Source organism: Hyaena hyaena, unplaced genomic scaffold, assembly GCF_003009895.1.
Source record: "Hyaena hyaena isolate Hyena2069 unplaced genomic scaffold, ASM300989v1 scaffold_214, whole genome shotgun sequence".
NCBI lineage: Eukaryota > Metazoa > Chordata > Mammalia > Carnivora > Hyaenidae > Hyaena > Hyaena hyaena.
Genome location: NW_024080842.1, coordinates 1,337,751 through 1,358,426, shown reverse-complemented (window position 1 = coordinate 1,358,426; position 20,676 = coordinate 1,337,751). Strand labels below are relative to the sequence as shown.

General features: G+C 54.5%; 1 protein-coding gene and 1 long non-coding RNA gene across 6 annotated transcripts in view; one reads left to right on the top strand and one right to left on the bottom strand.

The window, feature by feature from the left end:
* Positions 1-15,380: 15,380 nt before the first annotated feature.
* Positions 15,381-20,676, bottom strand: part of LOC120238528 (core histone macro-H2A.1) — a 78,713-nt gene continuing 73,417 nt past the window's right edge. For all 5 annotated transcript variants that reach the window (XM_039242311.1, XM_039242312.1, XM_039242308.1 and 2 more), the window contains exon 9: positions 15,381-16,141. In XM_039242311.1, the coding sequence (XP_039098242.1) occupies positions 15,976-16,141 (166 nt within the window). In that variant the 3' untranslated portion in view covers positions 15,381-15,975. The remainder of the gene's footprint in view (positions 16,142-20,676) is intronic.
* LOC120238529 lies at positions 16,156-17,929 on the top strand. Its single transcript, XR_005530245.1, has 3 exons — positions 16,156-16,341; positions 17,072-17,181; positions 17,844-17,929. It is a non-coding gene; the product is annotated as an uncharacterized LOC120238529 (long non-coding RNA).

The window sequence follows — 20,676 nt, the reverse complement described above, 5'->3', positions numbered from 1 at the left end:
TCTTAACCTGAAGTGACCTGAGTTCCTGGGGCTGGGAATTGGGAGAGAAAGCAGGCACTCCAGGACCCGAAAAAGAATTAGGAGAAAGCCAGCAAGCTCGCTGTTTGGGAAAGGATAGCTGGCCATTCTCTAGGCTGCAGGGTGCCTATGACTGTGGTTGTGCTGGGGCCTGCGGGCTCAGCTGCAAAGGTAGGGGCTGAACCTGGGTGTCTGGGCTCCGGAGCCCTGTTCTCAGCCAGCATCCTGTGTGTGTCCTATGGGAGCTGCAGTGTACAGTTGTGACTGGGGGCTGTCCAGAGCCTGTCCCTGAGCCCTCTTTGGCTCTGCACTGCCCCCATTTCACCGGCTGCTAAGAATTTGCAGGATGGGGATGCCCCGGTGGATGAGTCGGTAAAGCATCCAACTTCGACTCAGGTCACAATCTTGCAATTTGGGGGTTTGATCCCCGTGTGGGGCTCTGTGTTGCCAGCTCAGAGCCTGGAACCTGCTTCGGACTCTGTGTCTCCCTCTGTCTTTACCCCTCCCCTGCTCACAGTCTATCTGTGTGTCTCTCTCAAAAATAAATAAATATTAAAAAAAAAATAATTCGCAGGATAAAAAACGGCCTCAAAAACCAAGTGGCGGGAGCCTTGTTTTTGAAGCTTCCTCAGGTGGTGCTATGAAAGGTCTGTGTGGGGCACACTGTCTGGTGGGCAGTGGCTGAGGGTGTCCTGGACCCTGGGGCCCACCCAGCCATGGGAAAGGGACTTTGTGTCTCCTGGACCAGAAGGTGCCATCACAGTCGCAATCATCAGGTGACACTAGGTGTGCGAGACCTTTGTAGGAAAAGCCATGCACCATTGATTGGATTTCCTTCCCTTGATGACACAGATTTTGTTAATCCTTTCCTGATAATGACCGCTCACCTTGCTGTTTCTGTTGATATGAGGAGTGCTTATGTCCTGAAGGTCTGTGAAGACGCTCTCGTCAGTAGAGTCCTCCCCCCCGCCAAAGATGTCCACATCCTGATCCCCAGACCCTGGGAACATGTGTTCCCTTGCATGGCACGCATGACCTGCCAGGTGCGATTCACTTAAGGGTTTGGGGATGGCGAGCCTCCCCTGAGTATCCTGCTGGGCTCAGTGTATTCACAAGTATTCTCACTCTTGGAAGTCAGAGAGGGAGGCACAGTGTCAGAATCAGAAAAGGAGACATGACTACAGAAGCACAGGTCAGAAGGAGGCAGAGAGAAGTTAGAAGATGCTACTCAGCAGCTGGCTTTATAGAGGGAGGAGAGGTACAAGCCCAAGGATGTGGGCAGCCTTGGGAAGCTGCAGATGGCAAGGAGAAAACAGATTCTCCCCTCAGGCCTCTAGAAGGAACACAGCTTGGTGACGCCTTGATTTTTTTGTATAGTGAGACACAGTTAGGACTTGTGACCCCCAGAACCGTAAGATAACTTGTGTTGTTTCAAGCCACTAAGTTCATGGTCATTTGTTATATAGCAGCAATGGGAAACTAATACACTAAGACCTGAGGTTTGGCGCCAGAGGTGGTGAGTGCAAGGTGTGTCCTAGACCCAACCCAGAGCTCTGCCTCCCACCTCGTCCCTCCTGTCACTCAAGTGGGGCCCCAGGCCACCCCTCTTTAGCAGAACTTCATGAGTGGCTGTGTCCTTAGCTGGTGTGTCCTCAGGAGCATGCATTTCCTTCAGGGTTACATCAAACGGCATATTAGCAGGAAAGAGAAGGGTGCGTAGTCAGTCACCCGTGACATGGCAACTACCATTCCACGCACCTTCTTTCCTGTGGAGTCACGACTGTGAGCTTTCTGACAACACTTTCCCTCCCGTTGGTTGCTTTCTTCGGTAACCTCTGGCTCTGGGTCTGTGCTCTGGAGTACAGAAGCTCCCAGAAGGGAGAGTGCCAGCCGAGAGATGGGTTTCAAGTGCCGTCAGGGAACCACAGGGAGAGCCCACTGCACCGTCATGGCTGTATAGAAAGTGACCATGGCCATGGGATCTGTGAGCTTTTTCCAGAAACACCTTCGGCTTTGGCGTACTCCGAGAGCAAGCGCTTAACCGTCGTCGCCACGGCTTACAGGCGTGAGCCTACGGCGGGCTTTGCTGAGAGGAACTGTCAGGTTGTGGGGATGGACGAGACCGGCTGAGGATGGAGGCAAACAGCTTTGGGGTTTTGCTTTATTGAAGGCCTCAGGAATCTTCCACGAAAGGTCAGCCTTTGCCCATACGGGGCCTCCTCCCAAAACCTGATTGGCTTGCACGTCCCTGGACCTTTTAACAGCTTAGAAAGACAAATCGGCTCTTTATGCAAAGAGGAATTTAGCACAGACAACTACCGCGGGCTTTAGGTATTTCGCGGTTGTTATATAAAGGAGCAAAGACGAAAAGGCAGAAGGACCGGGACAGTGCTGCTTAGTTTCCAGCATGGACACGAGACTGGTCCCTGGCTCTTGAGCAGACCCTCTGTACCTGGTCCTCGGTTTCCCTGCCTCCCACCTACACACGTCCCGTGGGTCCATCCACTCCTGGCTTGTCCCGTTCGTTGATGGCAGGCTTCAACATCGCTGTGAGTTTTGCAGGACTTCACACTGAGGAGTCCTCGATCCGTTCAGAAACAGAGAGAAACTATTTTATGAATGATTAAAAAAAAAAAAAAACCCAACAAAAAAACCCTCTTAGAAGAAAGAATTCCACAGGGGTAGTTAGCAGACAGCCCTCAGAATTTGCAAAGAGATAGCACTTGGCCCGATCATTCCAGACCAGGATGTGACAGAGAACTAGATGCCAGTCTGCAATCCCTCCCCTCCCCACCCCTCCCCGAGGGGTGCCAGGGGGTGTCCCATCAGCCTGGCCTGTCCCGGCCCGGATGCTGCAGGGACTGGCTTCTCGAGAGCCACAATTACTAACTGCCCGTGGAGTGAGCATTGGCTTTCCTCCAGCAGATAGTAAGTTGTCCCCATGCACTAAACCAATTCCCCTGAGCACTGGAAACATTATGATTCCACCCTCTCTCTGCCATAACTTGCTCACACGAAGAAACCACACTAAACCGTGATGTGGAAATTAAAATAATGCCTTTGTAGATTGGCTGATGACAAAATTGTAGGTGGGTTTCTTGGCCCTGAGTTTTTCTCACTGATTCAGGGGGCCCACTTTCCTCACGTGCCTGGAGGAGCTTTGCATGACAGCATTTATGGTTGTGGACCTGGAGTTTCGAAGAGCTGGGTTTGAATCTGGTTCTGATCCTGTTTCCTATGTGACCTTGGGTAAATTGTTTAACCTTTTCGGGTCCCTTGTTCTCCGAAAGGGGAGAATGGGATCTTCCTCACAGAGCTGTCAGGGTGCTAAGCTACCATTCATTGAGTGCTTGCCATGTGCTGGGGCAAATGTGGCATGACATGTAGCAATCACAGTGACCTCATGGTGGGGGTGTGAGGGGGGTAGTATTGTTCCTATTTTATAGACAAGTTGTAGACTCAGGCCAAGTGCCTCACCCACAACCATAGCTGGTGAGCGACACAGCTGGGACTCGAAATCTGGAAGTGCACTCAATGTCCTTTCTTTCTCTTTTTATTGTTTGTTTATTTGTTTTTGAGAGAGAGTGGGTAGGGGAGGGGTAGAGAGAGAGGGAGACAGAGAATCTAAGCAGGCTCTACACTGTCAGCGCTTGAACTCAGGAACCGCGAGATCATGGCCTGAGCGAAGTTGGACGTTTCACCGACTGACTTCTAACCAGGCGCCCCAGTCATATGTCCTCTCTCTTAACCACTGAGATAATTCCCGCCCTTGGAATGGCCTGCACACAGTAGGTGCTCAATGAGTACAAATGAATGAACAAAGAGAAGAGAGCCATGTGCGTTGTCTATAAACCTGATCCCAAGGAGCATGTCAGGTCTCGTGCATGAAATCTGGATTCCTGTGACCTTGGCCTGATGGTGGGCAGGCAGATGGCCTCCTTGGGAATTGGTCCAGGGCGTGGCTGGGCAGGAGAGGGCCCTCCCGGGTGCCGGAGCAGCCTCCTCCTCTTCCTCCTGGGCAGGGAGGCATGCTTAGAGTTCGAGCCCAGATCCTAGCTCCTGGAGGCAGGCGCAGGACTGCTTTATATTTAAGGAGTGAGTTCAAAGCGGAAAGGAAGCTCTCTTAAAAATGAAGGGCAGCGTGGGTGTCGGGGCCAAGGGAGGATGGTTGAGAATTCCCAGTAAAACTTTACAGCTTCCGCACTTCTGCTCCTCTCAATCTTCCCATGAAAACCGTGCGTCTGGGGGGCCGTCTCGGCTGAGTAAGGGCAGGAGCCACCCATTAGCCCTGCCAGGCAAGGCTTTCCAGCTTCATTAGTGCCCGCGCACGTTCCTGGTGGACGGCTGCCTGCTGATGGGGGGCCATGCAGTAGGCCCACAGGGAGGAGAAGTGGCTGCCAGTGTCCGTGGGGGCCAGGATGGCCCTGACGCTGCCCGCCCGCCCTGCTGGCCCACATCTGGGCAGAGGACGCTCTGCTCTTGTCCCTTTTATGCGTATTGACTTAGCGGAGTGCAAACATGTTAAAAGTTCACTTTCTCCTTTATAGGAGTCTATAAAAAGGCTCTTAAACTGGAGTCCTAGGGCTCGAGCAAGACAAACGTAGGATCAGGCCTTAGGGATGGTGTAGTCCATCCCCCCGCCTTCACAGAGGTGTGAGCCCATTTCGGATGTTGCTTCACCTTGAAGCCTAGAAACCCAAGCTTGGCTCATACGACTGTAGCGGACCCACACCAGCGGGCAGCGGGGTCTGGGGGAGGGGGTTGCCTGAGCATTCTGTTTCTGGTGTGTCCCTGGTGAAAGCTGGCTGGCCTGCATGGCTCTCTGGGGTGCAACAGCAAGAGAGCTGGCCTTGCCCAGGGCCAGGGGGTATGCCTGAGATCCCAGGGTCTCTGTCAAGTGCACGGGAGGAAGTGTCCCACAATCCCCACAGTCTGGTTAAGTGAGCTTCCTGATCACCGGCCCTGGTGACTTGGATCCTTGCATAGCCTGCTGGGGTGCAGGAGAGGGTGGAGGTGCAGGATGGACTTATACCTCTGGTGTCCTGGTGTGGCCACGAGAGCCACAGATCCCACGGCATGCCCTGTCCGTGTAAAATGCTCCCTTTATAGTGTGACTGGGTAATCAAGTGATGAGCCCTGTGGTCCAGCCTTGGTGGCGGTGGGGGGATGGGGGGCGGTGCAGTCTGCAGCCTTGGGGAAATTGCTTTTGTTTCTCAGGTTGTTTCTCTGTCAACCTGGAGGGGAGGGGGAGGCTGCTCGCTTTGCTGTGCCTGCCTGCCTCTCGGGATTGTCGTGAGGCTACACTGAGAGAGAGGCATTTGGGAACGGTGGCAGAGGTGCTTTGTGGCCCAGAGGGACCCGATCTGCAGAAGGCCCTCCTTTGTTCAGTGGAGAGCTAATGGAAGGGAGAGTGAATGCATGTGCTGGGGCCCACTCCCAGGGCCTGGCCAGCCACTCTGTCCCGCTCTCTGTGTCTCAGCGTATTCTGTTCGCTGCTCACTGGCACACACCCTGGCCTGTCCCCCTGAAACCCAACAGCATTGGGTGGTGCTGTCCAAAGAGGTTTGGCAGCAGAGCGAGGGCCTCCGTCCGTGGTCTCCCCACATGGCGCCTGGGCCCAGGCAGCAGGTCCTTCTGGGCACTGGGGGTGGTTGATGGGATGAGGGGGGCCCAGTGGTCAGCAGCAGCCTTCACGGGCCTGTCCAGCTCAAGGTATTTCACACAGCACCCAAGGGCAAGCGTTAGCCTTGGCCTAGTCTCTGACAGGTTTGAGCTTTTCTCAGAGCAGGAAGTGTTCGAAGCTAAGTGAAAGGCAGGAAGGGGACAGATACCTTTGAAAAGAACAGTTACCCTCCGAGTGTACATCTAGTCAAAGCCTAGAAGGAGGTTAGTGTGGGTTCTGTAGGGATAGGTCCCAAACTGGAGAGTATTTGGGGGGCGGGGAGTTTAATACAATGAGTGTGAGGTACCCATCACAGTGCCTGGAGCACAGAAATGTTCAGTGTATGGATATTACTGTTTCTACCACCTTGGTTATCAATCACTGTCTTTATCCCTATCGGTAGCATAGAACCGTTCGGTGGTGGAAATGCCCTGGCCATGGCTTTTGCCCCAGATGCCAAATTAACTGGCGTGAAAAGCTTGTAGTGTCACTCTGAAGAGCTCCACAGACTACGGTTCTAGAACAGCGTTGCTCAATACAGTAGCCACTAGCCACATGCGTCCACCCACCCACTGAGGACTTGAACCGTGATGACTAAAAATGAGACACTGAATTTTAATCGTGCGTAACTTTAATTTCATTAGCCTCATGTGGTTAACGTCTACCATATTGGTCCGGACGGTTCTCGAAGGTTCCCTCCAAACTGGACACTGCCTAGCTCTTCTCTGAGCTGTGTTAAGCACTAGATGGAGAAGAGTTCACTAATATTACTCCAGCACTTCCAGCTGGAGTAATAAGTAATAAGGTTTGGGTTACACATGGAATTGATAACCGCCTGGCCAGACTCCCTTAAACTTGGCCCACATAAAGATGAACTGGCTACTCTTAAACACTGCCCACGGCCACAGTTTGGATTCTGGCCACGACAGGTGCATGGCTTCTAACCTTGATGGGAATCAGAGCAATAGTAAGAAATAGTTGACATTTATTGAAGTATTTGGCCCTGACACTGTGTTGCCAACTCTGTTTTACAGATGACACCACACCCTCAAGAGGTGGGGTGACTTGCCTCACTCCTCCTCCCTTTCCCATTCCTCAGACCACAGACAGAAGACCAGCCAGGTCTCGTACTGACAGAATGCCAAAGTGCGGCTCAAGGTCACGGGCTGCAGAGCAGTGGTTTCCCAGCCAGAGCACAGAGTCTCTTCCCATTTATAGCTGCGAGAGTGAAGGCTCAGAGGGGCCAGGGGACCTGCCCAGATGCCACAGAGAGCCGGTCATCCCACCGGCAGGCAGGACAGTGCTCAGGGCCTCCTGGTCCCTGAAGATCTCTTCTCCTAGCCCCCAAGCCCTCCCTGCCCTGCTTCGACTTTCTGTGGCCGCTCTCGGAGCAGATAGGCCACACCGCAGGGCCCATCCCCACGAACTGGAGTGAGGGCAGGGCCCTGAGTGGGGTGGTCCTGCCTCAGCGGGGTGGGGTGCATTGGTGGGGGGGCTGACAGCTGACAGCCTTAATAGGCACATTGTCCCCTTGCTGCCGAGAGCACCGCCCGGCCACTTCCTCACATGCCGCGCGCTGGATGAGCTCATGTCTGAGGCTGCGGGCGGCACGGGGCAGCCGAGCTTGCCTGCAAGGAGGCCCGGGGCCGGCGAGGCCCGGGCAGGCTGGGGCCGGCGGAGTCGTGAAGCAGAACGTTGTAATGAGCGACGCCGGCTGGATTTATGGGGCTGCGCACGTGCGCCTGGCCTTCCTGCGAGGGCCTCCGCACGGGAACAAAAACAATTCCTGGCCCAAGAGCGGCGCGACTGGGTCTTAACAAGAGCCCGCTAATTACTGGAAGGCCCCGGCCAGGTCCCCAGCCTGCAAAGGAGCAGAGCGTGGGGCTGGTCCCTGTGTCAGTTGAGGCTCCACTGGAGTCTCAGTCTTTACTCAGGAGGCCCGGCGGGAAGCACACGACATGCCACTTGCTAACTGTGGCATGGCGTAAGCCGCTGACCTCCTCCTCGCTTTTCCTCATCTGTAAAATGGGGCCATATGGTGTTGAGGCCATGGGGTGACTGCATAACAGAATGAAGAAGAGTCGACCTCACGGGTTGCCCGTTCCTGGTTCTGAATCTCTGCTCTGACTGGTTCTGCTGTGTGGCCTGGCCAAGAAGCTTCACCTCTCTGAGCCAAACTCCCTCACCTAGTACGTGGGGCTAACGATGTTCACCTTGCAGGGTCATGAGGAGGATGTGACAAGAGAATGCATGTAGACTCCTTAGTGTACCGGGTACTCCCCCACTGCCACCTCTCTCTGCACAGTCATGGCTGGCTGTGCTACTGTCCATTTCCTACTCAAGCAGGCGAGTGGCAGGTGGGTTCTTGAAGGCCCTGTGTCCTTGTGATTGTGCACCTGTGCTGTGGTCTCTGGGCAGCCAGTGGGTCAGACAGGCACCCTGTCAGGGGCATGTTGGAGACTCATAGGGGCCACCATATGTCCCTTGTCTTCTCTCTGCTGGTCGATTCTGGGCCTCGGACTGAGAGCAGGGCTTGGCCCTCCTGTCCTAGGGCTGGGTTTCTGAGCAGGAGATTGCTGACTTGGGCTTGTGTGTTGGGCCATCAGGAAATGGTGCTAGTGCCCCCCTGAGGACATCTGCCCTGTGGCCAGTACCCTTACCTGGAAAGTATGTGCACCAGGCCCATGAGCATGCAGGCGAGACGCTCTTGGCTGCAACAAGTCAGAGGTCTCTCCTGCAGACGTTTTCTACTGTTTTCCCTGTTGATGGGTAGTGTGGCTTTAGCATCTGGCCAGGAAGCTCCCATGACCACTCCCTTTTCAAATCGAGAGCCAAAGAAAGCAGAAGCACCCGCCGCCCTGAGATCTGGGCTGTGGTTAAGAGTGTGGTGAGAGGGTGCCCCGCTGGGGCCCGGGGCCAATCACACTTCACTCTGAAGCCGCCCTGTGCCCACATAAAGCGAGAGACCCAGCCGGGTGGAGCCCCCGGCGGATGTGTACAGGGCCGGAGTTTCAGGAACGACCGTGTCCTTCCCGATCTTCTCCCCACCTTCTCTGACTCAGGCGCTCTGCCTGGTGACTAGCCTCTGAGGTCCTGGTAGACTCGGCTCAAGCAGTGATTCACACTGGGCCCTTGGGGGGAAGACACCGAGGGTGCCACGCGGGGCAGAGGCCCCACTCCCTGGCCTCGCGGAAGGCAGGGTTTCCTTTGCTTGCTCACGGCTGCCCGCCCAGAGTGTTGGGTCCACAGGGCTCAGGGGATATGTGTGAGTGAGTGACACTCACTGTGTGATGGGGAGACAGCCATGTCGACAGCCAGCCAGGAGGCACAGCGTTGTGGCTGGTGGGTGTGCAGGCCACACCAAGACAGGGCACCTGGCCTAGACAGAGAGGGAATCAGGGAAGGCTTCCTGAGGGAGGAGAAATGGATGTCTCAGAGCAGAGATGTGAGGGTTGGGCAGGATGACAAAGAAAAAGTGGCATTGGTATGTTCCAGGCTGAGGCACTGGCATATGCGGTGGCCTGGAAGTGAGGTGAGATGAGTTTACTCTGTCCTCTGGTGGAAAGAGGGGCCAAGGTGGGAAGGTGAGGCGGGGGGAGGCTGAGCTGCCTTTCTCGGGACCCAGGCCCACGTCATCTGCAGAAGGCAGCTTCTGAACTTCCCTGGGTCCCTCTGTCCTTACCTGTTCTGCAGGTGTAGACGCTGGGCCATCATCCCAGGCCATTGGGAGCATTGAGACAGCGGCGTGTGTGCATCCGTCTTGTGTCTTGTGGCTGAGTGCGTGATGGTTTCTGGTGCTGCCCGCTAGAGGCGCTGGAGTGACTGGGGCCGCTTGAGGCCCAGGACGGTGCAGGTGAGGGCTCCCTGCCTAGCAAGGTCCCTTGGGTTTCACGTCACCCCAAGGGAAGTTGGGAGCATCCCCTTGGTCATTTGGATTTGCCCAGAATTGAGGCTGTGAGTAAACAAGGGTTCCTGGCGGTTGGCCTATCCATGGGGTGGCACTTCCCTTAACTGCGATGTGCCCCAGGGCCAGGTGACCTCTCTCCGGGCCTTTGGGGGCTGCCTCCAGGTGGGACACCATGGGCATGACCTCCGTGAGACCTAATGAGGAGCTGCCGGGGTTCAATTAGGCACCGAATCCAGCGCCGCACCGTGTGACTGACAGCTCATTACCCTGCTGCCATTTTGGGCGGTGGAATTTAATCTCCCAGATGGGAAGCAAATCAATTTGCCCATCCGCTGCAGCTGAGCCGGCTCGAAGCCTGCTCTAATTTATTCTCTTAAGCTTCAGAAGCCTTGCCCTTTCAGGGTACAGCAATACCGGCCTTCCCAGCCAGCCTGGGCCTGGAGCGCAAAGGCGGGCGCGTTGAGAAGGTTGAGTGGAGGCCCTGATAGGGCAGCCGTGGTGCCCAGCAGGGGCCGTGCCATCAGCTGGCATCTGAGTCGGGGAGGCTGGGCTCATCGATGGGAAGGTTGTATGTGGGAATAGGAGCTGTATGACCTCTAAGTCACTGAGACCCGTCGCCTGCCCCCGGCTTGGCCAGAAGGGACTTCCACCTGCATGGCACAGAGGACCTGTTTCCATGTGTTCTAGGACTGGGCTACCCCTTGCTGTGGTCGTGGGTCTGGTGGTAGCTTTGGAGGGTGTCATTCTAGAACTCTGAGATGGCTGCCCTCAGTAAAGTATGGTCACCCAGCCCGCAGCCGTGGAAGTGATCTTCACCTTGTGACGCAGGACAGTGTTCAGGGCACTCCGAGGCCTCTTCCTCCATGATTACATTGCTGTGGAGTGTGCTCCGGGGCCCATGATGTTCCCCCCCACCCCACGCTGCGGGGTGGGGGGCCCCCAGCCAACTCTGGAGGGCAGTCTGGGTGACCCCTCGAAGCATACTCAAGGGGTCTGTTAGCAAAGGTCTGCATTCACAGGGCAAACACGGCCTCTCCGAGGAGACATGTCAGCCTCTTTGTGTCTGGGATGACCCCTGTTCAAGGTGGATGTTTCTCTGCATGTCCCTCCCTTCTGAGCTCTGCTGACATGGGGCTCTGGAGTCCCCATAGGTGTGTGTGAGCATGGGTATGGAGGGTGTGGGAGGGGTGAGTGTTCTCATCTCCTAGAAGGCTGTGGTCATTTTGGCGGTGGAAGAATATGAGGACAGTGCGTTCCATGGAGAGAGCGTTTGTGAAGCACTTTCTGGGGTTGACAAAGCCGCCCGGCTGAGTTGGTTTTTAGGGGTCAGGGAAAGGCCAATCTATTTACACACCTTTGCTCAGGAGCATGGCGGGGCCATGATGGGGGCCGGGATTAATGAGCAGTTTTATTGCCTCGCCTGTCAGGAGGGTCATGGGATATTATTTTGATATCTGGGGGCCCCCCGAAGCAAACACATCAGGTTAGGTTATGAACAGAAGAAATGCCAAAGGAAAGGTGGCCTCACCCCTGGCCATTGAGCGTTTCCTTTTCTTCTCAGCCGGGGTGGGCCCAGGACCCTCCTCCCACACCCCGGTGCTTTCAGGGGGATCCCTCTGAGGCCGCATGGAGGCCAGCTCCCAAGATAACACTGGCCGGTGGCGCCGGGCCAGGAAAATCAAACATCACAGTTGCTAACGAAGGGAAGCGTCTGCACCATTCCCCAGCCCCCACTGCCTCTGAAGGGAGTGCCGGCCCACTCGGGGCGACCAGTGACACAGCCCAAGTGACGCCTAAGGAATCTGCCTGAGGACTGCCTGGCCCCGGCCCTGACTGGCCCAGCTGGATCATGCACCTGAGACCGGGACCAGGATTGGGAGGGTGTGACTGGACGAGACGGAAATGACTGCTCATCTCGTTTTCTTCTTTCTCCTGCCTTCTTGCCTTCTCTCTGTCAGGGTAGACTGTAGCTGTGACCAGACACAGCCGCCTGACCCCGAACAGGCAGGAGGAGTTCTGCCAGAGAAGCACAGGCACGGATGGACAGCTCCGCATGCCGGGGACAGAGCCGGGGAGCAGAGGCTGGGCTGGTGAGCTGGCCTGGCTGTGCATGGGGTGCAGGTCTGGGCTTCTTGGCCCCCAGAAGACCCGTAGCTCCCTTGGCTGGGGCTGCCATGCCTGTGTGCCCTGTGGCCACTTACCATCTGTCACCTTCTTCTCTGGGCCCTAGCAGATTCCAACCTGTCTTATGAAGTTCTGGTCTATGTCATTTGCTGTACAAACCCTCCCTGAACGCTGAGGCTGCACGCACAGCTCCCTCCCGAGTCCCTGCCCATTTAGCACACATGTCTCTGGGTCTCCCTCTGTGCTGGACAGAGGCAGGGTCCCACCTGCCTTTGCCTCAGTTTGAGAGCCCATTCATACTGAGTACCCAGTAAATCCCGTTGGCCCCTAGATTGCTTTAAACATAGATTTCCATACATCTGTCTTCTAATTCATTCTGTTTATGGTGCCAAGGCTGGCTGCACATGACCTATATGTGAATAGGCAAGAAGGCCTGCCTAACGGGCAAAACTTGGGAGTACATACCAATGGAGAGGCCACCTTTAGGGGTTCAGAGAACATAGAATGGGGAGCACTCTGTAGAGTCAGACAACTGGGGTCACATTCCAGCTTCAGCACCAAGAGCTGAACACACACACACACACACACACACACACACACACACACACAGTGGTTATTACTGTCACATTGGTCCCAGTCGGAGCCATTGTTCTGTGTTAGAGCTCAGATGCAGGACGCGGAGGAAATTGTCTGGATTATTGAGGGCAGAGCCCAGCTGCCAAGGGCAAGGGCTGCTCTTCAGGCACAGGGAGTGGGGGTGGCTGCTATCTACCTAGTGCTACCACCAGATTGCAGGGCTGCAAGGCCCCCAGTTTACAGAATAATTTCAGTTTTGGTAAATTTCATTAAGTGCAACGGCTCTTCTGAATGGAGGCATGTGTGCCTTTCACGTTTTCCTTGCAGTTACACCAACTTTTCTTTAAAGTAATGAGCTGTTTTCTTTTTCCCCTGTAAACATGAGGCTGACATCAGAGAACAAGTTTTGATCCTGGTTTTAAAAACTATCTGGGTGGTTTAGACATGATGGGAATCCCAGGCAGTTGGCTGGCTCTCTTTGCTCTTTTTCACTGAGAAGTATTTCTTCAATGAGCCCCCATCTCAGGGGCAAGATGCACTTTGGATTAGTGAAAGTTTAGAAACATTTAGGTGATTATGGTAAATAATTCACGCAAATCCCAACAACTGCAACTAATTCTTTTGTGTGTGCTGGACGAAGAGCCTAAACTGGCCCCCTTTGCTGGATTGGCTTCCCAGTCCTCTTAGCACCATCTAGTGGTAGCCTCTCGCTAAATAGCAGGATTCGCTCCTATGGTCTCTTCTCCATGAGGAAATGCAATTCACCTAGAAGCCTTTTAACCCTCGGTTCCTTTTGTGTTTCAGTCTCCAGGTTCAGTCACCACAGTGGGGGGTGCCTGGGTAGCTCAGCTGGTTGAGTCTCTGCTCTCAGCACTGAGCCCACTTTGGATCCTCTGTCGTCGTCCTCCTCTCTCTCTCTGCCCCTCTTCCGGTTGTGAGCTCTCTCTCTGTCTCTAAAAAATAAGCATTAAAAAAAAACACAACAAAATAAACAACCCAGCATGGTGAACTGGATTCTCTTTTGTTGCTGATAGGAGTGAGCCATGGCGGGCGGCCGGGGGGTGGGGGGGTGGCTGTACCACAGTGGTCGGCGTCTCTGCATCTGAGTCTGGTTGTGACTTACTAGCAGTGTGATCACTAGGAAGTTACTTAACTTCTCCCAGCCTCAGTTTTCTCAGCTGCAAAATGGCTCTGATAACAGGAACTGCCCATAGAATTATCCCTTAGACACAAGGAAATTATGCCCCTAAAGGGGCTCCAGACACTGCCTGGCCCACAGCGAATGATCACTACGTGCAGCTAACAGTAGCACGGTTTATTTCCCATTACCCTGCACCTGCAGATTCTACCTGCAGACGCAGGCTCTTGTGTGAATGGCTGCACCGTGTGGTTTGACCGAGCAAACACTTTGAAGATACTACCTTAGAAGTGATAACATTTTAAGATGCATCTTGAAAAGACCAAAATTAAGCTGCTTTTTTTTTTTGTCAAATTCTAATCAAGAAGTAGGGAATGTAGACTCAGTAGAGCTCTTTGGGAGGAAAAGTAAGGGTTTTTTTAAAAAATATTTTTATTTATTTCTAGGAGAGAGAGAGAGAGTGTGTGAGCAGGGGAGGGTCAGAGAGAGAGGGAGACACAGACTCTGAAACAGGCTCCAGGCTCTGAGCTGGCAGTCAGCACAGAGCCCGACGCGGGGCTCGAACCCACGAACCGCGAGATCATGACCTAAGCGAAAGTCAGACGCTTAACCGACTAAGCCACTCAGGCGCCCCGGAAAAGTGAAAGTTTCAATAACCCCTTACTTTGAGGAGAAACTTGGAAGAAATTGTCTTTCAGGTGTGAGTTAGAAGCAGTTGCTTTTGCATTGAAAAGCGTGCTTGTGTGATGGCTTAGGACTTCTATTTTGATTTCATTAGGCACAGCTGGGAAAGGAAAACTGATCCTTTATGTTCATCCCTGATCTGTGTGTGCTGCAGATTTTCTCCTGGTTAAGGTCTGTTCTAGAAGCATGCCTATTTCTTTTTAAAGAGAGAGAAACAGTGTTCTGTGCATTTTAGGCAAATGTAGATGAAGGCAAACGTGCTTTTTGAAGCAAATAGTGTCCATGTTTTGCTGAGTTTAGGGAAACACAAAGTTGAGCCCTGTCGTCCAGCTGGGATCTTTGGAAATACAGCTGACCCTGGAGCAAGACCGGTTTGAACCGCACAGGCCCACTGAGGCGAGGAGTTTGTTTTGATAAATGTGGTACAGCCCATATATGTATTTTGTCTTCCCTCTGCTTTTCTTAATAACATTTGCTGATCTCCAGCTTTCTCTGCGGTAGCAGGACAGCATATAATAACACGTCACATAGAAAACTGGTTAATCGGCTATGTTACCGGCAAGGCTCCCAGTCAATAGCAGGCTATTAGTAGTTCAGTGTTGGGGGAGTCAAAATTATATATGGATTTTCAACTGTGCATGAGTTGGGGCCCTGAAGCCCCACTTTGTTCAAGGGCCAGCTGTAATCTGCATCACTAAACCCCCTCGGCTGTGAGAAAGCATGTCAAAGCCCAGAGCACATCTTGGGGACCCTGGGAGTGGCACCGTGCCCTTGGAAAGTTTTTGGCAGCAGGGACCCTGTCCCCTAGGAACAAAAGGCCCTATGCGGCTCCCGCAGACGTCTTGAGGCTTCTATAGCTCCGTTTGGCAAGTGGCCAGGAGGCACTGGGCCCATCCATGAGCCAGAGAGGCCGTCCGTCAGGAGGGGGCAGACGGCAGGAGAGAGCTGGGCTCAGAGTCTGAAGATGTGGACTCAGGTACAAGTCTACCACTTGCCATCCACATGGCTTTCAGTGTGTCTGCTTCCTCATCTGTGAAATGGGGAGAATGCCCTTGCCCGAGTGTCACAGGGGTGGACGGGGAAACCTTACATTAGCTCCCCCTAGCAGTCATCAGGGGCTGGAGATGCCCATGTCCAGGCTGCAGTGGCCCTGTGATCCTTCTGGCCAGGGGCTGGGGTGGGGGACAGCCGCCCTCGTCCCCCACTCCTGTGACAGGAGAAGCCCACCTAGGCCTCAAGGGTACAGGAACTCAAAACACGCCAGTCACAACAGCAATTTAACCTTTTACTAAATCAATTCACACAAATTCCAAATTGCAAATATAATTAAGGACCAGATTCTGTTCTGCCTTTTAAATCTTTCATTTTCAAATCCATCATTAAGACAAAGAGTAAACAAAAATTAAGTCTGCTGCAAATTCATGATCTTTTGTCTTGAGGAAAAAAAGGAACGTTATAGTAAAAAGAACGCCACTGGGTGTACGATAAAGCACCACGACACACGGTTACAAAACAGGCTTCCCAGATTCAGCCACACGGAGAAGACACTGGTCTCCCCGCTGCTCTGCGTCAAGCAGGATTTCATTAAAATAAAACTATAAAATCTCCTAGGTTACACTAAAGTCAGACACGGTCTGGAACACAGTGCTTAACAACAGTAATGCCAACTATCAGTGCTAACGTAAAAACATTTTAGAAGGTCAAAAACAATTAAACTGGAAACCAAAACCTTATTTTCCCTAGATGAGCAAAACTGGAAATGAAAGGGTTCCGCCTCCCAACAGGAGTGAAGGGGATTTTTTTTTCTCTCTCTCTTTCAGGTTGGAGGCGGGGGTACGGCACAGGCTGGTTCTGTGGCTCTTCAGCCTAGTTGGCGTCCAGCTTGGCCATTTCCTGTACGTAGATGCCTATACTCTCGCTGTCAAAGAGCACGAAATACACTGTTTTGATGGACGAGGACATCGTTGACACGAAGTAACTGGAGATGGCCTTCAGGATCAGCTGAGCTGCCGTCTGCTTTGGAAAACCGTTCCTGCAGGAGAGAAGAGAGCTCAGCAACCAGGAGGCCACCTTGGCCGTGGGCCTGCCGGCCGCTCTCCCTCCCAGGGGCCCTCAGGGCCGTGTGCTGTGCTTCACCCCGGGACACCTCAGTGCCCGCACAGGGCGCAAGGTCCTCAGGCTGCTCACATACGGGCATGGGAAGGGCCAGCGCCTGCCACACGGGAAGGACAGGTGGGCAGAGAACTATGTGCCAAGAGGTTTTCTGAAAGTAGCCAGCACATGTGTGGGATGTGAGTTTCCCGCGTCGGGTCTCCCAAGGGTAGTGTGAGTTCCCATATTTCTGCTCCAAGCATCACTGTGACTAGGACAGGGCTTGATTACCTGCCCATGGGACAGCTGGAGGCTGGAGCTTCTCCAGGAGAGGACTGGGGCTCAGCCACATGGGAAGGAGAGTGAAACCCTTCACATGGGCCTTCGACTTGATAGGTGCTGGGGCTGCTGGCCCAGAGTGCATCCTGGGACACACCAGGTTGCATCACCCATAGGCCACGGTGTGGGGGGCTGGGGGAGCAGGGACAACTCCCGGCCCAGCGGGCTCTTTATCTCAGGAGACAGCATTCATATCTTGAGGCCAGAAGGCTGTGAATTCACACGTACTTCCACATAAGATAAAAGGTGGGAATTTGGAAGTAGGGGCTCAAAACTCCAGCAATAATCTGAAAGGAGGCCCAAGGGGCCTGGGGCTGTTCCTGGTCCCCAGCGCAGGTGTGGGACACAGGGAACGCAGAACGGGCAGGAACACAGCAGCTTCCCCTGTCTGGCAGAAGGGACATGGGGTTTGGACCCGGGGGCCCTGGATTCAGATCCCTTTCTGACCCCGGGGTACAGTTAAGGATCATCAGGTGTGAGGCTGAGGCCAGCTTTTCACTTTTTTTTTTTTTTTTTTTTTTATCATTGGCAGCACTCCAGCGTTCCCGAGGCCCGAGTCGATGGACTGTGGGTATCCTAAACGTTGGATCAGCCTGCCGGCTTAGGCTGCACCCCTCCTTCCGATGGGGTACTTGCCGCTAGGTGAGAGGTTTTCCAATGTGTAAGGTGGGGGCTTTCCTAGAACGTGCCGAGCCTAGCTCAACTGAGTGACTGTGAGTCTTGAACTCTCTCAGCTGGCCCCTCTGGAGAGCCGCGCTTACTGTCTGGTTGTCCGTACCAAGCACATCATAGGGCCACAGGGCAAAACCACTCTCATGACTTGGTTTCCATGAAACAGGGCCTCACCCACCTGGAAGACGGAGCCCTAGTACTTGGGGATGCTTTGGATGCAAAGCACATTCTTAGCAGACAAGGAGCCTCACCCTGGGCACATTCCCAGCCTGTGCCGAGGGGCCTCTGGGGGACAGTGGGGTGTGAGCGATCCTTCACATAGGCGGTGGGTCTTCAGCCACACAGTGCCCTCCAGGGCAGCCAGGACACACGGGACAGCCCGTGAAGAGCGGAATTCGGAGGCTGAATGAAAAGCTGCACAGGTGTACCAGCTGAAGGAAGGGGGCGCCTGGCCCTGACTCCCCTGGAGCAGCCCCCAGGCACTCTACCAGCAGGGCAGGAAGGGTGCCCAGTGGGTGGGGTGGGACCGAGGGTGGTGGGGACCATGCTGAACAAAGGGTTTTTGCTGGAAGTGGGGAGAACTGGGGACCCACAAGGCAAGTCATTCACCCTCCCACCCTATCCCCTCTCAGATCTGCAAGCTCATTCGGGGAAGAAGCTGTTCTCACCACACCTGACAGAGTTGCCCTGATGATGTTCACAGGATGGGCGGTCTGGAGCAAGACACACGTTGGCAAGTACTCAATCAGAACTCGACTTTCCTTTTTGGGGCATGTGTACACATGCGTGTTGTGGGAAGTGCAACTCACACCCACTGTGGGTGCCTGATCGTGGAGAGGCTGCCTTCACCCAGCCCCAGTCCTGTGAGCGGGACCAGGGCCAGCTTTTGGGGAGGGTTATGCTGTTTCAGGGCCATGGGGGTGGTGACTGGAATAAGGGACCCTTTTAAGTGTCTCACAAAGAGCCAATATTTATATTCCTGCTGTAAACTCAGCTGCTGCCCAGAGGATTTGTCAGATTATGGCCTCTAACTTCACCCCTGGGAGAAAAGCCAGTGGCCAGATCTCCAGGAGTTCTGGGAGCTCCTGGAAGCCGCGGCAGGACAGGGAGCCTTTCATACCCACGTCAAGATCACGGAGGGCTTATCCAGATGCAGGGCTGGGCTCTGCCCAGGGGGTCGAATTGTGCAGGTCTAGGGAACGTCCTTTGAGAACCAGTGTTCTAGATGGAGCCAGCAAGGAGTTTTTAATCTGAGCTCACAGGGTGGGCCCCAAGGCTAAGAACCTAGAAGTGAGGCAGAAAAGATGGGGATCAAAGACTTTAGGCCTGTAGTCTCCAGACCTGCCGGCCCTAATGTTAATAGAGCATGGGCTCGTCTCCCCTTTCAAGGTTGTTGTTGGGTACAAGTGAATTTCATTCGTTTTCGGGAAAACCTCTGTTGACAAACCCATCCCTCTGTCGTAGGCTCTCAGGGCCTAAAGAAGAAACATAGCCACCCGACTGTAGCTGCTCTGGACCACCCAAGCAGCCAGGAAGGACTGGGCAAGGTGATCGCTCTCTTTATGTCTTCAGGGCTCCAGAATGTTTTCTCATAGCCATGGTTAGAGGTGTTTGTAGCAAAATGGACCACAGCAGCATGTGCTCTCAGGGGAGTGCTTTATGTGCCACACCCGGAGCCCTTAAGTCAGGGGCAGCTGGGTGGCCACCGATGCCTGGGCGGGCAGAGCAGCAGGGCAGTGAGGGGCTCAGGCCCTAGAGCCGCACAGGACTAGCGTCCAGGCCCCGCCTCTGTGTCTCGTCTGCCATCCAGGGAACTGGGGTAGGTCAGCGTGGCACCTACTATCGCTGGAGGCTGGGAGTGTTGAACAGGACAATGTGCAGAATGTCCTCAACCGGTAAAGTCATCCGTAGAGCAGGCAGTCTGGCAGCGTCTTTCTAGAGGCTCATGTGGTGCACTACAGTCTTCTGCTCAGGCCCGGTGACACCTGTTGCCACTGCCTGTTTTCTGTGCTGACAATGTCAGCCTCAGGCCCCCAGAAAGCCATCGGGGTCTGCTATGGCCAGTCAGCCGTGACTGCTGGCAAGCACAGTGCCCCCGTGCTATGGGAGGCAGCTTCAGGGGCACCACTGGCCTCTGGGGGCTCGCTCACCTCCCGGCTTCCTGGCTGGGGTCCCTGCTGGTTCCTGCCCTGTAGCTGCCCCCAGTGGCCATCCCTGCTCGGCCAAGTCACTGGGCCCTCCTCCCCGCCCCCCCCCGACTCAGGCATGCTGATCCTGTGACAGTCCCTTTGTCTGCCTTCTGAAGAAGACCAGATGCCCCCTTCCCCAAAGCACAGTAGAGCAAGAGGGGACAGGGGCTTCCCTTGTAGTGTTAGATGCGTGTTTGAAGCCCAGCTGCCCTGGGGCGGGGGCGTTAACCTCTAAGCATGAATTTCCTGGACTTGGGTACACGGGATGCCACTACCAAGGATGCTGCTGCCCCCAAGGTGGTGCCCCCTCATATTCCCATGTGAGCGCCCCTAGGTCTGCTAGGGGCTGCAGTTACAACACATGCCTTAAATTACTCTGCAGGCAAGTGTCTTAGCCTCTGACCTTTTGGTCCTGAGCCGATTAGGAACTTCCCTGAAGTCCTTTCAGCTGTCCGAACAGCCTTTCCCCAGTGTCTGCAGCCTCAGTTTCTCTCTAGACTAGGGCAAGGGCACCACATGGGCTGTCGTTCCCTTTGGGTCTGCCTGCTTAGAGATGGTTAGGGGTACATCGGGGTTGTCTGTCCTTCCATTCCCCTGGACCGCAGGAGTTCTGGGTTCATAAGCGGCACGTCACAGACGAGATCATCATGCCTCCAGCCCTGTCGGGCCCCCACCTCCGCTGGGGCATGGCCAGGCATCCCTGTTATCGGCGAGCACACCTGCAGGGCTGGCCACAACCGGCACGCAGACTCTCAGCCAGGAGCCATGTGGCCCAGGCCAGTCAGGGGCACAGGAGGATCCTGGGGGACATGCTACATCCTGGGGGCTGGTAAAGTCCAGGCAGGGTTTTTCGGGAGGAGACAGACTGGCAGCTTGCCTTGGAAGGTGGAGGAGGATTAAAGGCAGATGCTACATGGACTCTGGTTGTGGTGCGGGCCAGGTCCACCTGTTGGTCTTGGTGGTTTGGAAGTGGGTAGGGTACATGTCACGAAAGGCCCGGGGATGTTAGGAAAGCGTGTGGTCATCTTTTCTGTTAGGATTAGGTTTCCCTCTCATGGTGCCACTGGGCCTTTCCATCTTCTCATGTTCTGTGTGGCTTTGAGGAAGTGCCTGTGTCAAGCTGCCCCACCTGAAGGCCACTCGTTCCAGAAACAGAGACCAGGCCAGCAGCTGGGAGCAGTGGGCTCCAAATCCAGAGGGGATGGCAGGAGGGGCTGGGAGCACAGCCCACACGTGGTCTGTAACCTTCTCTCCAGTTCTCTCTGGTTTTAGGCTA